Source organism: Rhagoletis pomonella, unplaced genomic scaffold (genome assembly GCF_013731165.1).
Source record: "Rhagoletis pomonella isolate Grant_MI unplaced genomic scaffold, Rhpom_1.0 Rhpom_scaffold_00004, whole genome shotgun sequence".
Taxonomy (NCBI): domain Eukaryota; kingdom Metazoa; phylum Arthropoda; class Insecta; order Diptera; family Tephritidae; genus Rhagoletis; species Rhagoletis pomonella.
The window spans coordinates 54,857,931-54,879,581 of record NW_023458558.1 but is presented as its reverse complement, the minus strand read 5'-3'; the positions used below and the strand labels follow the sequence as shown (position 1 = coordinate 54,879,581).

The 21,651-nt window shown below is 35.7% G+C and overlaps 4 protein-coding genes across 6 annotated transcripts in view; all 4 read right to left on the bottom strand.

Annotated features, from left to right (window-relative positions):
* Positions 1–1,652: 1,652 nt before the first annotated feature.
* LOC118738267 (outer dynein arm protein 1-like) lies at positions 1,653–3,329 on the bottom strand. The gene has a single exon (XM_036469193.1). It carries the CDS (start codon positions 3,327–3,329, stop codon positions 1,653–1,655), a length of 1,677 nt encoding a protein of 558 aa, XP_036325086.1.
* Positions 3,330–7,178: 3,849 nt separating this feature from the next.
* LOC118738515 lies at positions 7,179–8,863 on the bottom strand. Its single transcript, XM_036469452.1, has one exon. It carries the CDS (start codon positions 8,861–8,863, stop codon positions 7,199–7,201), a length of 1,665 nt encoding a protein of 554 aa, XP_036325345.1. The 3' UTR covers positions 7,179–7,198.
* A 3,267-nt stretch (positions 8,864–12,130) lies between these two features.
* Positions 12,131–15,607, bottom strand: LOC118738266 (glutamate dehydrogenase, mitochondrial). Its single transcript, XM_036469192.1, has 5 exons — positions 15,211–15,607; positions 13,261–13,548; positions 12,881–13,185; positions 12,400–12,810; positions 12,131–12,355 (listed from the first exon to the last, which is right to left on the bottom strand). The coding sequence occupies exons 1-5, from the start codon at positions 15,605–15,607 to the stop codon at positions 12,131–12,133; spliced, it is 1,626 nt and encodes a 541-aa protein (XP_036325085.1).
* Positions 15,608–20,779: 5,172 nt separating this feature from the next.
* LOC118737820 (ETS-like protein pointed) overlaps positions 20,780–21,651 on the bottom strand; it is a 336,435-nt gene continuing 335,563 nt past the window's right edge. For all 3 annotated transcript variants that reach the window (XM_036468594.1, XM_036468596.1, XM_036468595.1), the window contains 2 exons: positions 21,252–21,409; positions 20,780–21,173 (listed from right to left, as the gene is read on the bottom strand). In XM_036468594.1, the coding sequence (XP_036324487.1) occupies positions 21,110–21,173; positions 21,252–21,409 (222 nt within the window). In that variant the 3' untranslated portion in view covers positions 20,780–21,109. The remainder of the gene's footprint in view (positions 21,174–21,251; positions 21,410–21,651) is intronic.

Genomic DNA, 21,651 nt, shown 5'->3' with positions numbered 1-21,651 from the left:
CTTTTTTGTCCCCTCAATAGTCAGAGAACCGAGTACGGGATCGATTTCCAGTAAAATCTGACTGATTCTGACTATTTCTGACTAGTCCGGACTCGTACGGGATCGCAACTATAACAAATGTGGGAAATTAAATTCTCTACAAATTTGTACTAAACAATTTTTTACGAAAAATGCAAAATAAGCTTGCAAATCGCAAAAAACCCGAATAAACTAAAATCCAATATGGCGGAATGTTGCCAAATGAAATTTAGGGGTAAGACTGTAGCTCCATGATCTACGTGTCAAATAGAAGTAAACTGCATCAAAATATTGCTGTTAAAAATTTTTTTGTTTTTCGTACCAAATTTATCAAATTTTACTGGGCTCCGCTTAAAAACATCGACTGCTTTATCGACTGGGCGGTAGGGATAGCCAGACATTGAACAAGCGGCCCTAAACATTAATAATGAGCGAAAATGTGTAAAATAAAATCGGTTTATTAGGGTTTTTCTTAATCTGCCTTATCCTGAGTATCGCCTGAAAAAAAAAAAATTCACCCGAAAATTTGTCATCCGCCGATAGTAAAACTATGGAAACGAAAAGTGAAAAGTGAACCGGGTCTGGGAAAACTAAACTCATGATAATGTTGAATTTGAAAATGAATCGGGTTTTTTCAACAAGCCATTTTTCGAATAACTAAAATATTGTTGTCAGCCCGTCTAACTTGGTGAAATCATTAAAAAAATATAATGATATCCTTAAAATAAACTACGATGTGTTATTAATTACTTTCTTTTAATTTGAATTGAAATTTGTATTGAAATGAGTTATGCGCTTTTATCCTGGCGACAAAATTTTGTGTTCGGATTTGATACTTTAGAAATCTCCCGATTTTCGCTCACAGAAATCTGGTCACCGTACCCACCATGCAAAACATAAGAAATAGGCAACAATCGTCAATGGCAACAAATTGGCGACTCACCGATTTATTGCTGTGGTGACAAATCGGCAACATCACTTCGTTCATGTCAATTTTGAATAAATAAGTTCTCAAAAATTCCGAAACTTATGAATATGGCGTCATTAGTATTGGCCAAAAGCATCTAAATTATGTCCAAGGACAAGATTGAAAAAATAGGAAGCCTCACAGCGAGAAAATGAATTAATTCCGATTGTAAGTTGCAATTTGGTATACAAGAAAATAAATGAAGTATTAAAAAGAATAAAATTATTCCAAATATCGCCTGAAGCGATAAGAAAAGGACTCATTCAGGTAATAAGAAAACGACTCGCCCAGGCGAGTTGCCTTCGGCGGACGTTTTAGAGCGACCGGTAATAGGAAATCGATTCGAGGGCGACACGTTTTCTTATTGCTGGCAACACAAATTGTTTGGTGGGTACTTACAAATGTACGTAAGTATGCATGCATGTACATATGTATAGTGCAACACCAACGATTAAAATTTCCATAGTTTCTAAACACTTTCATACTTTTTATTTTGTTGAAAATAGTTTTTTTTTACATATTATTTAATTTTATATAGTTTTTATCATTTTATTTGAAATTTTTATTTTTTTTTCTTTTGCTTTAATTTATCGACAATTATATATTGGTTTTTTTTTTTTATAATCTTGAGTATTAATTTTAACTGTCTTCATCCTATTTTATCTATTTACGAATTACTCTGCAACTCCAAATTTCTCTTTGCTGTCAACATACGGGCTCTTGGGAACCGGCATGCGCTCATGCTATGCAAACGGTATTGCATTTCCGGTTGTGTAACTTTATCGCAAAGCTTCTTTTTGACACTTTCTATAGGCAAAATAGCGGCGCTTTCAGTCCCGTCTGCATTCAATGCATCCACTTCGGCGCATTCTGGGCATTGTTGGGTCAATACAATATCATCCACATCTGTTACATAATCACAGAACTGTTCTATTTGTTTTACGAGATAACTATTGGGATCGTTTTGAATATTCTCTCGCTCTAGTAAATAGACCGCTGCTAAAATGCTAAATATACGCTTTTCCACTAGCTTGAGTTGCTGCCGTAAACTGTGGAGATTAACTTCGTCGTAGTCTCCCAAGAAATCTTGCAGTATACTCAAATCGGTTTTCGAGTAGTCGCGTATTAGCTTGAAGCCCTGGAGGAGCTTGGTCAATCGCTTGTTGTTATTTTGTGAAACGTTCTTAAGTTCGCTGTTGCTCTTTCGCTTATCATGTAAATAACGCTCCATATTTTGAATTTGCTCCAATTGAACTCGCATTGTATTCCGATTTTCCAATTTGAGATCATCGATGTCCGAATAGAGTCGATTCACTGCACTATTTAGTAGCGTCATATGGTAACTTGTTTCATTGGCGTAGTTAAAATATGAATAATAAAGACTTTTTTGTTGCTTAAAATTTTCTATAACGTCTTTAATACCGCTATTACCAGTGTAATCGAAGATCTTGTGGAGTACGTCTTTGTTTACGGCAAGTCTCTTTTTCAAGCTTTCGCGCATATTTTGACGTCTTCTATACTCCTTCGGTTGTAAGGGTGCCAAAGTTCTTTGAGTATTCTTTTTCTTATAAAACTCCATTTCATAACTTAGCGCTACTTTAGCACTGCTAAGAGCACGCATTTCCATTCTTTTTGGTTCAGTATCTCTAGCATCTCGTTTCTTCAAAATATCAAACTTTTCATAAAGTTCTATGCTCGCGTCGAATTGATGCATCGCATATCCTATCAAATCCGTCATGTATTTCTTATCGCTATTCAAAGCATGGATTAATTTAAAGTAATGGTCGTTAAAGATTTTCCTCATGGACAAATGTTCAAGCAATTCTTCACGCAGCTTCCTGTTCTCAGCGGTCATTTTGCATTCCCGATGAATGCCGACTTCCAATTGATTTTCCAGCAACATCAGCCGTTTACGTGCCTTTATGGCATTTTCTACCGCACGCGTGTCAGGTACAGTGCGTCTATTTAGGTCGTATATCTGACGTGTTATTTGACCTAATGCACGATTTATATTGGCAATGCCTGCTTTTAAAAATTGTATGCCATCGGCTAATTTCTCCTCACAACTTATATGACATTTAATAGCTTTCAGATTATTAGCGGTATTTTTATTGTATGCAGCACCGAATGCAGTCCACACCTGTGACTTTATATCGGTTCCTTCTCTTCGGAGTTTGGCAATGCCAGTCTTTAGATTTGTCTCCACGATTTGGTTGCGCCTAAAGTTCTTCAAGCGTGTCCCTAGAGCTCGTCTGTAATCGCTTTGTCTTTTCGAAACTTCGCTTAGCTTTTGCGAATATTCTCTTAAAAATGATGACTTTAGTTCTGGAGTTGTCGTCGCCATGGCTAAATGATATCAAGTATCTGGACCAAAAATTGAAGTATTCCGCGAAAAGTTAAAGAGATGAAAATTTTTTTTTACGAAACTTCTATTCCTAGCAAACTAAATAACTTATCATAAATTAATAGATTTTTCAGACATTCTAATGAAATAGATACTTCAAATTTATTAAAGAAAAGATGTTAAGTTCACAGTAAAATATTTTCATGTCATCGCTATCAAGGCGAATTAATATAAGGTGATATCAGGAGTACAAAAACAAAAATTTACATCAGCAGCCGTGCTGCGAAACACATACATAAAATCAGCTGAGCTAGTAACACCACCTTATCAGAAGAGATACAATTGCAAAACCCCACAACGCCATCCTTGCCTTGGCAAAATACCCTAATTGATTTTTAATGGACTTCAAAAAAAGGAGAAGGTTATCAATTCGTCGGAATATTTTTTTATGTACATATATTACCGCTACCGCATAACTTCCGCAGTGGTCCCATATATATTGGTTTGGATCCGATCATTGGGTCTGGAGAAATTAACGGCAATCTTAGATTTTTATATAAGAATTGAAGTCGGTTTTATTTTTTGCTTAAAAACTACTTGTTTTTTTTTTAATTTTTAGGATCACAAGGACGTAAAGGTTTTGAAAATATTCTTTTAATATTGTATCCTTGTATATCCTTCAAAATTTCATATACTTATTTTTGAAAAATCAGGGACCGTAACATTACAACTTTTTTTTTTTAAATCGCTCTTTGACAATTATTTTTTGACTTTTATTTAAGTACTCCTTAAACAACCATTATTTCTGACGTTTATTTTATAAATCCAAAATAACAATTATTTTTGATTTTTATCTAAATAAAATTAAATTTAAATTATATGTCTCAGATAACAGTTATCGAAGACTTTTATTTATAAATGTCATAAATAAAAATCAGTCACTGCCCTTTATTTTTTAAATCATACCTATAAAAGTCGTTTGTATAAGTCGTAGTAAACTTTTATTTCCCAACTCCTTCTTAACTCCAAAAAATGTTAGTGACTTTTATACGAACGATTAAAAAAACAACAGTCGGTGACTGATTTATATTGATGACTTTTAAAAGTAACTCAGGTTTATCGGCCATTTTGGAGTTTATCATTAAACACTAAACACTACTCATAATCTCGGAGTTTACCATACCAACAATTTTCGTTAATCTCGTATTTGACTGAGCTTTTCCTCAAATTTGAGCGGTGAGTTCTGTTGTTGTGACTCAAATGGAGGCACCTATATTTTTACACACCCAGAAAAAGGTTTAGTTATAATAACCAAGATTTGGTTATAGTGATCAAGTGGCATAGTTGGATATGGCGAAATAAATATATAGTTCACGAAAGTCTGCAATTTACTTAAGACTTCTAGTTGGGACAAATGTATATTTGTTAATAATTACAAAACGACTACCTTGATTGGACAATATTGTTAGTTAAATAAAATCATTGTTGAGCAAATATAAACAATGCTTTGGTTGATACAAGTTTTCAATTAATTTTGTGAACTTGCCGTAGACTTGAATCAGCTAACCGTTTATTATTGGGAAAAAAGTTTCAGTTTGACACAAATAAAAATTTACTCGATGTTTGTTGTGTTTACTTTCTTCTTTTATTTGCATATATTAAGCATAAAAATACGTACATATTTACATAAGTTAGTTACTAAAGTAAATAATACATATGTATATGGTGGTAAGAATTTCCTAAAAAACAACGATGAAACAGGAACAGTCGTGCGAAAACCCAGGTCAATATCTGCTGGAAGTATACTGCTTTGCTTTTTCCTTAGCTAAATAGCAAATTATAATTCACATGAATTATATATCCACTAAAAAACCCCGGTTGGCATCAAACTTTATATTTTTAATTAAACTTTAAACTATGCGCGCACCGAAACAACCCGCGATGATAGCAAAACTGAAACTGTGACAAACAAGTATGGGCATGTCATAGCACACATGGCGCAGCGATCGACATGCCATAGCTTACTGAGCGCTCTGGGACCACATGCGTGTTTCACCCGTATACGAACAGCGGTAGCGGAGCAATGATTTCCACGCACAATGCAATGGTCGGCATATTAGCGCATTCAAACGATTCAATAAGTGGGACTGTGTGCATTGCTCAGCTGGCGCTCTTCGTATGTGCTCAGAGAGCGCTCAGCATTCTTTAGGGGTGGCTCACAAGCATGAATATGTTCCACTCTCAAACCAAATCGTGGTTGCCTCAACTAAGATTTGGTAACTATGACTAAACCACGTGTTGAAAGAAAGCTTATCTGCATTAGCAGAGCTTAATAACATCCTTTTATGAACCATACGTTAAGTTGAATGGAATTTGTAGAAATATGCTTCAAAGAAATATTTATTAGTATTAACCAGACCCTTCAACTAAATTAACGATTTGTTACAACCTAGATGAATATTAGAAACTTTAATATATTTAGTTATAATTACCAATCGATGGTAATAGTTCCCAATCCTTGGTAACAGTTCCCAAATATTGTCAAAATTCGGGAACTAAATATCTTTAGTTGTCGAAACTAATCCTTTTTCTCAGTGCACTGACCCCCATGTAACGGTAGTTTAAAGAAATACGAAAACTGCGACCAGCAGTGAATACTGAAGCGTATTCACTCAAAATTGATATTTACAATGATCTCTTGGGAAAAAATAAGAATTCAAAAGCCACTTTAGACAGCACTAAAAGCAGTTGCCTATATGCCGCGGTGTCTGAATTTGGCACCCGCCAAATTGATATGGCTGTTTAAAATGATATTGAACAATACCACCAGCTTCGTCAAAATTTGGAAAGACCACCAAAGGTGGTTTCAGAAAAGGGCGACTCACTCCGATAACAGGCGATGCAGAACTGAGCAATTTTTTTTTACAAGAGCATGCTATTGCTAGCGTAATCTGTTCTGCCTTTTCCAAGTTGGATAAGGAAGCAAAGCGATTGGATCTGGTGGTCAACTAAGATAAGACGAAATGTCAGCTGCCAGCAAACAAACAATCAGCGCATTCTCGCCTTAGCCCTCCCGTCACTGCTGACAGTTATAATTTCGAGAAAGTAGAGAATTTCGTTTATTTAAGAACTTGTATTCAAATTGATAATAGTGTCAGAATCAAAATCCAGCTTGCCAACAAGTGCTACTTTAGACTGATTAGGCAATTGAGGAGTTAAGTCCTCTCTCATCGTACAAAAATCACACTCTATAAGTCACTCAACATGCCCGTGCTGGTGTATGGTGCGGAGACGTGGACAATGAAGTCATCTGAAGAAGCGGCTCTTGGAGTTTTCGAGAGAAATATTCTGCGAAAGATTTCCGCGCCTGAGACGATGGAACGATGAGCTATACGGCGCCTCCGCTGGCTCGATCATGTTGTTCGAATGGACATTAACGCTCCAGCTCTGAAAGTAGTCAACTCGGAAGCCGCTGGTGGTAGCAGAGGAAGAGAGATGCCCCCACTGTGATGGAGAAGGACTTGGCTTCACTTAGCATTTCCAATTGGCGGTAGTTGGCACATAATAGAAACGACTGGCGTTCTTTGTTGAACTCGGCTAAATTCGCTTGGGCGATTGCGGCGCAAAATAAGAAGATGCAGAAGGGACAATAGGCGCCCTTTCAACTGCTAGCAAGGTAGTCATAAAAGTAAAACTCTTTCATGTATATAGAAAATATATCTATGTATCCGTATATTCGTGGACATTGATTTCATAAACTTAGAAAAAATTCTACATTTAATACTTTCAATTTGAAGGTAGTATATGTATGCATGCCGTGCATATATATAATAAAAACAATTCCTTGCATTTAAATGGTTTTCTACGTTTCAATCATTACGTTTCGCTGCAAGCATACGCGATCTCGGCAAGCGACACTGACTAATGCTGTGCAAGCGATATTGCATTTCCGGCTGAATGACACGCTCATACAATTTCTTCTTTACAGTATTCCAACTCTGTATACCATCGCCACCCTCAGTATCTTCAACATTGGTTGCATCGGCCTCGCCACATTCCGGACATTGTTGCGTCAGAACAATGTCATCTAATGGTGTTGGCCAATCGCAGATTTTGTGCACATCTTTAACGATATAATTAGGTTGATTGCTGGTGGCACCGCTTCGTTCGAGCATATATTGCGCCATCGTGATGGAGTGTATGCGCTTCTCCAGTATCTTCAGGAAGTGACGCATATTGGAGAGATTGACATGGGAAAAGTCACCCAACAGTGCTTCGAGCGATTTGCAATCGGCACGCGACTGAACTTTGATCACCTGTATGCCATCAAGCAATTTCTTGAGCCGTGCGTCGTTTTCATCGCGCACCTTACGCAGATCATCATTTTTCTTTTGCCGCTCTTTTAGCGTATTCTCGAGTTCCTCAATAGTGTCTACCTGAGTTTGCAACGTATTATGGTTGGTATGTTTAAGTTCGGAAATTTCATTAAATAATCGATTCACTGTGTTGTTGAGCAGAGTCATGTGATAGCTCAATTCATTGGCGTAGTTAAAATACGAATAGTAAAGGCTTTCTTGTTGCTGAAACTTATTAATGACGGCGGACACATTATGAGAGTCGGTGTATTCCAAAATTTTTTGCAATATCGTGTTATATAAATTGATCTTTTTACGATGTTGCTGACGAAATTTCTCACGCCGTCGATATTCTTTTGGCTGCAGATCGTCCATTATCCTTTCTCGAGTTTTACAATCCAAAAACTTATATTTAGCCGCGTCGGATGCTCTCTTCCGCATAGTAGCCTGCATTTCAACCATTCTAAACTCGTGATCCTTTGCATCCTTCTTATTTAAGTTGTTCATCTTTTCATAAACGTGTATGCAATTTTCGAATGTGGCTAGCGCATAGTCGATCAAGTCGATTATGTATTTCCTCTCGCTGTTTAATTTTTGAACCAGTTTTGTGTAGATATCGTTGAAACTGGTGCGGTGCTGCAGCAGCATCATCAGCTCCGCTCGCAATTCACTATTGACGGCTGTGAAAGCACATTCGCCTCGCACGCCAACCTCCAACTGATTTTCCAATATGGCTAGCTTCTTGCGCATGCGCGCCACATACGCCTGATGCTGTGAATCGGGCACTGTACGGCGATTTAAATCGTACACTTGCTTATTAACTCGACTAATTTCACGTTCCAAATTCGTTGTGGATTCCTTAATATGCCGTATATCGTAGGCCAAATGCTCCTCACAGGTGACGTTACACTGAATATTGCGAAGCGCACGATTTGTCTGTCGCCGATGGGTTCCACCGCTGGCTACCCAAATTTGTGCGCGCAACGTATCTTTTTCCGTGCGCAGCTGGTCAATGGTGTTTTGATAGCTTTTCACCATAATTGTCTCCTTTCGCGTGCGCAACTTTGTTGACAGAACAGCCTTATATTGACGCTGACGGCGGCTGAGTTCCTTCTGCTTTTGCCAATAGCTCTCAAGGAAGTCCTTTTTATTAAAATCAGGACTTGTTACTTCAGTCATGGTGGTGGTGGATCGTAAAAAATTAGTCCTCAATAAGATTATAGAAATTTTCTAAAGAAAACCCGGCTGCGTAAAAAAATAAATAATTTAATTGAAAGTATTAAATGCCTTCGCTCGGTGCTCGGATCGTAACTTGAATGAAAATTTTTTTTGACACAAGCATAAAGTGCAGAGAAAATGAGCTACCGAAGTAGATGGGTGGGAACAAAATAGGGTACACCATATTCTACAATAATGATAAGCATATAAGAAATAAATTTCTTTCGATACAGCAAGCGAGACCATACATCACTGGACGTCTTGTTACGACATGCTATGCACCAACAAACGTGAACTTAATCATGTGATCTTGAGTCGCTTATGCGATCAAAGTGTTGAGGTAACCGTGCTGGCTGCTAAGATAGGCGCTTACCAAGTTGCTTACCTCAAGCGTTTGACTCAGATGACCGGAGAAAAACGAAGGTTCTTTTTACAGGTTCTGCGTCCTGGGTTGCGTACTCTGGGTAACGTGAGCAACCCATGTGCGAAATACGGTAACTAATCCAAGTAGTGCCTTAGGCCAAAGCAGAAAGAAAGGGAGCTTCGGTGGGGCCATTCCGATTTAGTTGGATTTAACGCTCACTGACGTCTGCAGCGTCTGCTCTCAGAAGTTGCAGCTGCAACCGGGTGTCTGCCTTGGAGCAAGTGTTTCGCTATGTAAACGTGTGAAAAACCACTTCCAATTAAAAATACACCAAATGCCTCGGATAAGACCCTCATCTTTTGATGATGATCACGGCAAACCTGTAAAGAACTTAGATTTGGGGGCATGCATCTGGAATGTTCGGACCCTTAATGGGCAAGGTGTCTCTGCCTGACTGGCTGATATGCATGTAACGACAAAAGCTGACATTACCGCCATTCAAGAAAGCGCTAGACAGGCCTAAAAAGGCCTGGGGCCTTGCGACGTCTACTACAGCTGCCGTGTAAAGGAGCGCAAATTGGTGATGGGATCAGCTAAGTATCTCTTTTATGGTGATTTAAACGCCAGGGTGAGCAGGGTAATTTGGCTGATGGGCGTCCTACAATGCAAGGCAAGCTCAACGTCGAACAGCTGCAATCACAGCAGATGGCCAATGTATTCATCACTCGACTCTCCCACCTACTCTCAGAGAGAACACTTCAATAAACCGACATATGCTAGCTGTGGAACCACGTTTTCCAGCGACCTAGTTAACGATGTCTAGAATATACCTAAATTATGGAGGGAAAAATTTGCCACCCTACTGAATCGGTGAACCACTGAAAGTTGTGGCAAAGACAAGCCCGGGCTCCCAGTCGATGATGATGGAATCGGTGTTCCACCGCCATACTACGACGAGGTACGAATAGCAGTTACGTAGCTGAAAACCTACAGAGTTGCGGGAGCTGACGTTCTGCGAGCTGAGCTATTCAAGTACGCGCCAACTACCGCGCGATCAGCCACCTAAGCATAGGTAACAAGGTATTATCGAGCGTATTGTGTGAAAGACTGAAGCCCACCGCCAACTATCTGATTGGGCCCTAACAGTGTGGCTTTAGACCTAGCAAATATACCATAGACCAAGGATTCACAATGCACCACATCTTGGAAAAAACCCGCGACACAGGCATGGACACTCACCACATACATAATGGTCGACTTCAAAGGCACTTTCAACAGCACTAAAATTAATTGCCTGTATCCACGCGATACTGATACGGCTGTGTAAAATGTCGTTGAGCAATAACATCATCTTCGTCAGAATTGGGAAAGACAGAATTGGGTATCGACAACAGTAATGGATATTTTATACGCCTACTTTGAAGGAAGCTAATGTAAGTTAATTAAAAATGGCAGTTCGAACTTTACAAAACAGACGATTTTACTAGGGCCCACCGATGATGATCTCTTTAGTTTTGAGTAATAGGGAATTTACATGATTCAACTTTCACAGGCGATTGGTTGAATCAAAAGTTGAACGAAAGTAAGCAGCCGACCAACTTCATTGTAAGCGATTAGTTGAAAGGCCGTTTAAACCAGGCGATTGATGCTTTCAACTAAAAATTGCCTGAAAAATCGCCTCATGTAAATTCCCTATAATACCACTAGTCCAAATTTCCATTAGTTGCGAAATGGCAATTTTTTCCGTTTAGTAAATGCCGTGTGGACTATTTTTTATTTTCTTTTTTTACAGGTATTTTTTTTTGTATTTAAAGCAGGGACCGAGAACGCGTTCCAGTTTTGGATTAGTTCTGCACGAGAACGAAATGTAACGTTAAGTGCGTTAGCATACACGAACCAAAGTTTGAACCGGAACAAAATGAGAACAAAAGGTTCGGCAACGTTTCCTTAAAGAACAAAACTCTCGGTAACGTTCCCAAGAAGAACAGAATGAGAACGAAACTGTTGGGAACATTTCCCATGAGAACAAAATAAGAACGAAAATATCGAGAACGTTTTCAAGGAGGATCGAATAAGAGCCAAAGTCTGGGGAACGTTCTGCTAGAGAAAAAACGAAAACAATCGTTTTTAGAGCTTCACGTTAAGAATGAGAGGGGTATCCGCGTGTTGGGATGAAAAATCGTTTCAGTTTATTATTAGGGTGAACTGTCCATTTATGGAACAATTTTTCATTACCTGTGCTAGAAACGTTTGTGTCTTAAGTCTTTCGTTAACTTTATTTGCGTAATTATATTTCAGTTCTTTTTTAATTAATTTAAATATTTAAATAATGGAATGTATGAGAAAAATTTTGTTCTCGATTTCTTTCTTCGCGAACATTCAGAGAAGATTTTTTCCCGTTTCTTCTGTGAGAAAGTGGCTGAGACTTTCGTTCCCATTTTGGTTTCTTAGGAATATTCCCGAAAGTATTGTTCGCATTTTGATCTCTTTGGACCCGTTACACAGGGTTTTGTTCTTATATAATTGCAATTGAGAACATTCTCGACAGTTTTATTCTCATTTGGGTTTTTGGGTTTGATGCGTTCTTGGGAACAAAACTACGAGAACGACATTTAGTTTCGATCATACCTTTTGTTCTAGGTCGCTGAGAAAAAAATTTAATCAAAATATACAGATGTAAATACATATGTACACACCAATGTAAATCGACAAGTGCTAAAAATAATAATTCGGATTGAGGCTATTTTCCGGACCATGAAACTAATTTTTCGCAAGAGATTTTCGAGTATTTTCAGATTAGAACGACAATAAAATATGCTTAAACGCCCATGTCCATATCTACATACATATGTATGTATCTCGAGCTATTGCTGAGTTACACCTGCCACTTCTAAGGCTCGGAAAATTTTCGATATCGAATAAATAAAAGCCGCCGTTCGCAAATCATTGCAAAGCTCAAGCTCGTGCGCCACCTCTTTGATGCCCTGAGCAGAAGATTCCATAACAGTTTGCAACCCGGCATCAACAATTTCCGCCTCTTTAGTGCAATCCCGGATTTTCTCCAGCATTTTATTTGGTTTGAATTTAGCCTAAATTAAGAACGTAGGAATGTAGAAACTTCAGTTAACAAAGCTGTGCGCTTACTTACGTCTCCTTTACCATTGCCGTTCAAGGAGTTGAAGATTTCATTGATCATAAGCTTATCGCGTTTCACATGCATTTTGCCATAGGATACATGATTTATATTTTTTAAATACTCAAAGTAAGACACCGTCACGCCACCAGCATTGCAATACATGTCGGGTATGATGAGAACATTCTTCTTGCGTAGTATTTCGTCAGCAGCAGGCGTCGATGGCCCATTGGCGCCTTCCAAAATTAATTTGGCCTGCACACTGCCAGCATTGTCAGCAGTGAGCACTTTTTGTGTTGCGCACGGCATCAGTATGTCGCATTTTTCAGCCAACAGACTGCCGCTTTTCTGCGTCGCCTTCGTGTAGCCTTTGATAGATTTCTTATTCTTTATATAATATTCCATTAAATCCTAGAAATTGATATGAAAGCTCTTAATTGTGTGTAGTGATGCGCATTCTAAAGGCGTATGTACATGGTACCTTGGGATTGATGCCATTTTCATTCACAAGCGATACATCGATTTCTTGTACACCTATAAGTTTCGCACCAGCTTCCACTACAGAAATAGATGCATAGGATCCGACATTTCCAAAACCCTGTACAATCACTGTCTTATCCTTCCAACCAGTTTTCCAGCCCAATAGATCCATCCAATCTTTATCCATAATGAAACAATCAGCTGCCTTGAACAGGCCGCGTCCTGTTGCCGCAGTTCGACCATTTATACCCCCCATTGCAACTGGCTTACCGGTTGTTATAGCCAATGCATTGAGGTCATTGTAACCTTAAGTGAATTTTCGGCCGATATTCAGTTATAATTTTCAAATTATTGTAGTAATTATATATTTTCTATATCTACCAAATGTCTTCATGTATTGATCCACGAGCCAACTCATCTCTCGTTCACTTGTATTGACATCAGGTGCGGGTACATCTATACCCGGTCCTATCATATTGCGTTTCAATAGCTCCATGGTGAAGCGTCTTGTAATCGTCTGCAATTCTTGTGATGTATACTTTTTGGGATCGATTCTTATGCCACCCTTGGAACCGCCAAAAGGCACATTCACACAAGCGGTCTTGAATGCCATCAGATAAGCCAAGGCTCGAATTTCATCAGAGTCAACGTCCATGGCATAACGTATGCCTAAGAGAAAAAAATTGGATGTCGTTAAAGAATATATTCGGCCCTATTATGGTTGTTGAGGTCGCCGTCGACGTCATTTTTTCATTAAAAAATAGCCTTCATAAGTCCAATTTTTTGATGTAAAAATTACATCGACATCGACCTCGACAATCATAATAGGGCCGATTGAGTTTCATTGTTATAGTCAAAAGTACCTAATAGTGATTTGAAAAGGAGTGAAAATTAAAAAGAAATTCGCCAAACATATCGCACGTTTAATAATATAAAGAATTATTTAAAAATTTAAATTTTGTGGAAAACGCATCATCAATTCATACAAATGGTATACCAAAAGACAGCTAGAAAGACATACACTTGTGGTCAGCTGATTAAGTTAAGTGACATTTTGACCAGTTTTGGCTATTTTTCTTTTATCTATTTAATCTTTATAATTTTTTTATAAAAGTTTAGTAAATTACACCACATAAATGCACACTCAAAATTTCGTACAAAAATTATATAAATTAAGCAATATTTACTAATTGAACCCAAAAATTTTAATCTTTTAATTAAAATTAAATTTAATTTAAAGAAATGAAAACTCAAAGCAGCGCCAATTAATATATTAATAATATGTATGTGTAAAACTATTCAAAATTATCTGCATCTAAACGCACCCTTTCAATAGTTACTCAGGGGCGCAAAAAAGTACACTTTGCGATGATGAAATAGCAACATGTTTGTATTTATTTTTACTCGTTTTTTCACAAAGAAAGGTTTCTGAGGGGTTTCGACTTTATTCGATAGACGGCCTCTTGAGCTCCTTCGCCACGCACACCTCTTTTAGGAATGAGTGACCGGGATGTAGGAGTTGGTAGGTACCACCGGTGAATTTCTACACGGACGGGTCGAAGCTTGACGGAAGGGCCGGTTCTTCCGCGCAGGGCGCTATTGAACTACTTTTAATTTGGTCTTGCATATGTATCACTACAGGCAGACATGATAACATTCCTCTAACTCCAAATGGAATCGCGCAGTCCACTGGTTATAATTTTTCTTCGGATACTAATAGCGATAGCAATTATGGCTACTTAAAAAACGAGTTACTTGGCTTTCTAGTTGAGAGAAATATCTTTCGGTTTACTTGAAAATTTCTTACTTATGATTTATACCAACAATTTTCGTGAATGCCCCAGTACTTGGGTAAATATCTATCTAATAGATCTTTACCTTTAAATATCGAATTAGGTATTTACCCATTTCTCTCTCCTCTGCGAAAATGACTTAATTAAGTTTCTCGTCTATGAAGTCCTACAATGATAGCATTACGGTTTCACCAGAAAATGGAAAAAATTACCCATCAAAGTCGCACAAACATACATATCGCGTATTTACTAAAACTCATAACTCAAAAAATTTAAATTTTCAGAAGACGCGTTTAAGGGTTTCCATTCGCTTCAAAAATGTGGAAAAAATTTCCTATATATATTTTCTTCTTACGCGGAAACTACAAATGCGTTTTGATTTGGAGAAAAACTTTTTCGATCACCCAATAATTGATTTGCATAAATCTCACATCTTTCATTAAATTTTCAGGTTATAGTATGTTAGATTCCTGTTTCAACTCTACACTGGTTTCTTCTTGCAACTTTACAAATTGGAGCATAAGCTCCCGCTACTTACCTCCCTTGAGCGGTAGTCGATGTCTGGTATGATGTGCCCGATAGCCAGTGATTAATTCATAACTACCATTATCTCTGATGATGGGGAAAGTAACTTCCAGCATTGTGGTAGTTGATCCGATCATTCTCAGTAAACCACGGACGCGTTCTTCACGTTGCTCTTTCTTCATCCAAGGATACTTTTCCAGTTCCTTTATCATCATTGGTTCCATAATTTGTGCGGCTGCATGGTAATAGTATTCAACCATTTGTGAAAATCCTGGATTTTTCTCTTTGGGTACCTTTTGCAAATGTTTCGGAATCTCATGCTTTTGGCGAGTATTAGTCAAGCTGAGAATTTTCTGCGACAGCCGCGATGTTGAAGACTTTCCCAATATTCGTGCCGTACTGATATGCATTGAGCTAATGAATAGCAACAGCAGAGGTTTAGGTTTAGGTTTAGAGGTTTAGTTGTAAATTTATATCGCAATTTTGTGCTATTACTTTTTTATTGCGTGTATTACTTTTTCTAAATTTTTTTTTTTTAGTTTTCTTGTGACAATTGTGATTTTTCTACAATTTTCAGACATTCGGAAATCGGGTTTGAGTTTTATTTCGAATCGCTTATCAGATTGTCTCCGACGACGGAGAAACTTGCCCTAGATGACGCACCACCGGATTTGGTTAAGAAATTAGTGGATTACTGCAAAAACCATAGAAAAATTCTCATTAGAACGCATTTATTTTGTTTAAAAATTTGAGCATTTATTTATTTTTAATTGTCGTTTTTTTTTATTTAATAATAATGATTAGTTAATTGCTAATTAAATTAAGCATTTATGACAACTACATAAAATTTTATTGATTAACTTATTAATTTTTGCATTATTGCTAGAATTTTATACAACTAGAACACTAACACATCTTTGTTTTGTATATATGTATGCTTGTAGTATATGTAAATACATATGTAATATGCTTTAGCACATACCTATGTATGTATGTATAATATGCAATTAGATAAATAATATATTGTACAATATTAAAAAAAAAAATAGTTTATTGCTATATAAATACATGCGTAATAAAGTATGCGCCTTTGAAATTTAAACGTAGTACAAAGTTTTACGATAAAAAAATAAACATTGTACATACATACATATTTAAAAAGAAAAAAAAAACTAAACATCGAAAATAGTCAAAGAAAAATGCTCTCGTTCTGCGGAAGCACTCATAATGAGACAAAAGCTACATTTGGGTCTTGAAAAAGTTTATAGGATTTATGGGATTTTTTTACAGAATCTTTAATCCCTATGCTATGCACCACACAGTGGAGAAATTTATCTTTTTTTTTTTGTGACAAAGTTTAATATCTCGAGAACGAGAAACGCTGGGCTAGTAAATTTAATAATACTTTAAAGCAGCCCTGGGCATATTCGCTCTGCTTTAGAAGGCAGCGAAAGCTTCATTAAACCGCACGACTTGTTCGCACGCACACGGTGACATCAATTGCACGCACACTACAAAAATTCTCTGTCGAAGCTGCTCACCTCTGCTTTAAAGCTTTAGAGGTTGAGAATAGTCACGTTGAATAAGAAAAATTACCTTGACTTTAAATTACCCTAAAAAATAGAGGGTTGTAATTCTTCTGTCCTTTCTTGTCCTTAAAACAGCATGCAATGAAATTTGTTTTTTAAGTTTTGAACATATATTTTTGTTTTTCTTGCGTCAAGGAATCAACTTCCATGGTCGGAAGAACCGAAAAATACCTCTTAATTTTAAAGAACTCAATTAAATTCTGTTTTCGGGTCACATTTTTTGATTTTTGGCCTTTTTTGACTTAAAAAAAGTATGTAATGAAGTTGCTAAAATAAACCGCAAAAACATATGTTTAAAACTTTTTAAAAAGTTTATTGCATACTGTTTTCAGGCCAATAAAGGAAACAAATTGAAAATCCTCTATTTTTGAAGGTCTTTTTTCAATGTTGCAGTTAATTTTTTTATCCAATCATATATATGTACTATTTTTATGAATTCTCCAAAGCTTTAAAATGCTGTTAAATTTATTTCACTGGCTCTGCTCGTTTCCGCGATAATAGATTTTCTCACAAAAAACTCTAATTTTCCACAGTGTGCGTCAAGTATGTATGTATGTTTTACTTTGATTAAATTATATATCAACCACAATACGTTTTTATTTTGTTTTTATTATTTACTCTTCATTATAATTGCTTTTAATTTTCTGCATTTTTATGCAGCCCTTTTTGGTACTGGGTTTCAAATGTGATGATGGTGCGGTAGTTTGCCAATTTTATTTAACGCAAAATTTAAAAAAAAAATGTGCACCTATGTATGTATGTATATGAAATACGACCTTATGTGCATACGTACAAGTCGTTGTATCAAAGTACTACATATTTTGTATGGCAATTTTGAGTAAAAATATCAAATCACCTTAGAATATATTTTTTGTTTCAAAATAGTTTTAATTGCACATTCGCAAATTTATTTTTTAATTCCCATGTTTGGAACATGTAAGTATGTATGTACATATGAACATTAGACCGTACCACTTTACAGGCAAACAAAAAAAGTTCGCCGTAAACCCCTGGAGTCTACAGTATTTTTACAAGGCAATTTTGACCGAACTTAGTGGGCCGCCTTTTTAAATGTTTCGGTTACTCCTACATTCGACAATAACCTGTTTTTAAATGGTTCGGCTGGAATAATCAAAATACTTCTTCAGCTAAAGTCTACTGATTTTTGGTAAGCTTTAGTTTGCTGACATTAGAGTGGTATGTTAGGAACATAAGTAGTGAGATCTGATGGGTAAGTACTAGAACGTGGTACTTGAGACAATTAAATTTGGATCCAAAATAATTGTCTACTCGAGACAAGAACTTTAAGATCCGACTGCAAATGCCGAAGATATGATGAAATGTAAAAAAGGCAACCCCTACATGTGGCCAAGATTATTTTTATCGTAGGACGGATGGTATTGAAATCGGACTAAAATTACGGCCACTTTTCATACATATAACGGTAAGTTTCAGAAATGCTTGATACGTCGATATTTCGAAATTTACTCAAAATTTATGCTAACAGCAATGCGTTGAAAAGAAGTAAATTAAATAATATTAAAAAAAAATTCAGTGCCATGAATAATAACAATATGGGCCGCAAATGAGAGATTTTGGAATTGGAAAAAAATTTCGGGAAATGGGCGTGATACCGCCCACATATGACTATATAAGTTCATCTCATTATGTCTAACTGAACGATCTATCGAAGATGTTTGAAATAGGGGTAAAAAAAAAATATATTTAATACTTGCGTCGAGTATTTAATGTTTGGCTCCGCCCGAACTTATGGTCTGATTATGGCAACTTAACTTAACTTAACGGCTCTCACTTAAACATTCTCATAAATGAATGTTGCTTATAATTGAACAGCAGAAACTTAACGTAACTTACGGCCACGTCGAAATCTGTTTCATTTTGATTTTTTACGTTCTACGTTCCGTTATGTTAAGTTAAGTTGCCATAATCAGGGTTTGGGACTTTCTTATTTGTTTTAATTCAAAATTGTCTTGCAAAAATTCTTTAGACTCAAGTTTAGGCTTTGAATTTTTATAACGAGGTGCACCAGAAAGCAAACTAAAGAACCATTTAAAAGTTGAATTTCGAAATATATTTCATGTAAGGACTTTGAGTTGGTGATGAAGATGTTGGATTGGAGAGCATCAATGATTAAAAGCAGTTTTTATATTTATTTTAATTCGCAATTTTTTTAATGTAATTGAATTAATCTTAGTTTTTTTCATAATTTTCGTTTTTATTTATTTAATTTTGATATGTTTTTATTTATTTTACTTTATTTGATTTGATTGTATTTCGTGCGTTTCATTAAATTTTATTTTATTTTTATTTATTATGTGTTGTTTGACTTTATTGTGTTACTTGTTTTATTTGACTTTTTATTTCATATGTTATTATTATTACACTGCGCGAAAGTGAAATTGACAATCAAAAAAATCAACATTTTCGCGACACTAGGGGCCAACTATAGTAAAACTGCGTTTCTAGGTTTTCGCTCAGATTCCAGGATTAAAGAAAACTTTGAAATTTCAAGGACATGAACAATTAAAAAAAAAAAATATTTAAAAAAATTCAGTGCCATAAATTATAACAATATGGGCCGCAAATGAGAGTTTTTAGAATTGGAAAAAAATTAATTTTTTGGTGCACAAAAACGAATAGGTATACAAAATTTTAACCTTTAATATCCTTGAGAATGTCCAAACGGACCAATATGCATATATACATATACACGACCATATCGTCGAATTTGCTCCTTCTAACTTTATTAGTTTTAGGACAAAAAAATAATAATTAAAACGTCGTTTTATTAAAATTTTTTTAATTCTACAGAATTTTCCATTTTATTTGTTACCTATACTGTTAAAGTATAGTGCACTGAATTTTTTAAACAATTTTTTTGAATTGAAAAATATTGGCGTCAGAGAGAAAACCTTTTTTAGTTTTGCTACATGCATACATATATTTAATCCCTAGTTCCGTGAGTATATTGCTGGCTTCGAGTGTTTTGAAATTTTTTGGCCTTTATCGCACGGTGTTTTTAGTCTTTTTTTATTTATTTGAATTTGATATAAGTTCATTTAATTTAAATCATTTTAATATAACTGAACATTATTTAAGTTTTATTTAATTAATTTAAACATACTTCAATTTAAAATGAGCTATTTTACTTAATTTTCTTGTATACACCTTTTATTTTATTTTGTTTTATTTTATTTTATTTATTTCGTTTTATTTAGTTTTTATTTTTACTTTTGTGTGAATTGTTTAGATAGATTTGTATGCAGTATTTTCTTTGACTTTCTATTGTATTTTACTTTGGGCTATAATATATAAGCCAAAAATTAAAAGCTGTTTAAAAAAACTAAAAAAAAATTAATATACATAAACTAAACCGTAACATATATGAAACACTGCGCTTTATAAACACTCTAGGCACTAATAAAATTACATATTTTACTATTTTTTATAATTTTTTATGTTGTTTTTGATTTTGAATTACTTAAAACTTATTAATAGTTTATCTTTTAATTTGTTTATATACTAGAAATTAATTAAAATTTTACTTGTATTATTTATTTAAATACTCAAAATACTTTACATATGTAAAATATAAATCATTATTTTTTAAATAATTCAAAACTGTAGTGCAAACTTAAGTTTAGGATCACGATTTCTATGTTTCCACTTCAGCATCATTTTTCTACTCTCATTTTTCGGGCGTTTTCATTACATTGCATTTACACTCTTTGTGTACAAATGTATATACATATACATATATGTACATATGCATGTATGCATACATACATATTTACATGCAAGTATGTAATCTCATCAAAAAAAAAAAAACTATCCTTAACCATAAAAGATGACTTAAAACTTAAGCATGAGTAAGCACGGAAAATAGAAAAATATTTTTAATAGGCATTTACATATATTTTTTAAATATAATTACATACTTATGTATGTATGTATGTGAGTGTGTGTTTTTTGTATAGTATATATGCATGTGTTTAAGCAAATATGTATGTATGTGTAAAGCATTAATGTACTTTAAAAAATTAAGCACATTCGGAAGAATCCACATTTACATGAACGCGCACCGCACTTTCTGCACCACACTTCCTGCTAACCATCCACATTGGTGACTTCAACCGAACGCGGCGTATGTAGGTTGATGATCTCACAGCTTTTGGCATTCGCGAACCTTACATTATTTCTCACAGCGAACTTTATGTAATTTATGTGGGTGGCTTGGGGGCTCGTTGCTGTTGTCACGGCTAATTTATCGTTTGCCTTGGCGTACTGCCCTCAATCAATGCTCTAATCATCGTCTTTCTTGTCCGTCTTGAGGTCATATTTAGCACACAATTCTTCCGGTGTATAGCTGGAAAGAAAACATTTTTAATATATATGTATTACAAACCATTCCTGTCGATCACTGAGATAAACTGGGACAACTTACCCGATCAGATTTTGTAGATCACAAACAAACTTGTAGACGTAGCGCTTGCCAGCTGTCTTGTGGATAATATTTTTATCGTAATAGTAACGTAGACCTCTGCTGAGTTTTTCATAGTTCATTTTTGGTTTATTCTTGCGAATACCCCAGCGACGAGCGACCTGGAAAGAGAATGGAATATTTTAGTTGAAAATCAGATAAATGCAAGTGTAAATGTACATAAGTAGGTTTCTATAACTGCCCTGTAGGGAATTCTATTAGTTGCGAACTAGAATGCTCCCAGTTTGCATTTCAGCCCAACGACTTCGCGTTCTATCCTTTTTCAATGTTAACGACTGGTATATTTAACATGGCAGTATCCTATGAGATGTCAATTGTCTGACTATGCATCAGCATCTACCAG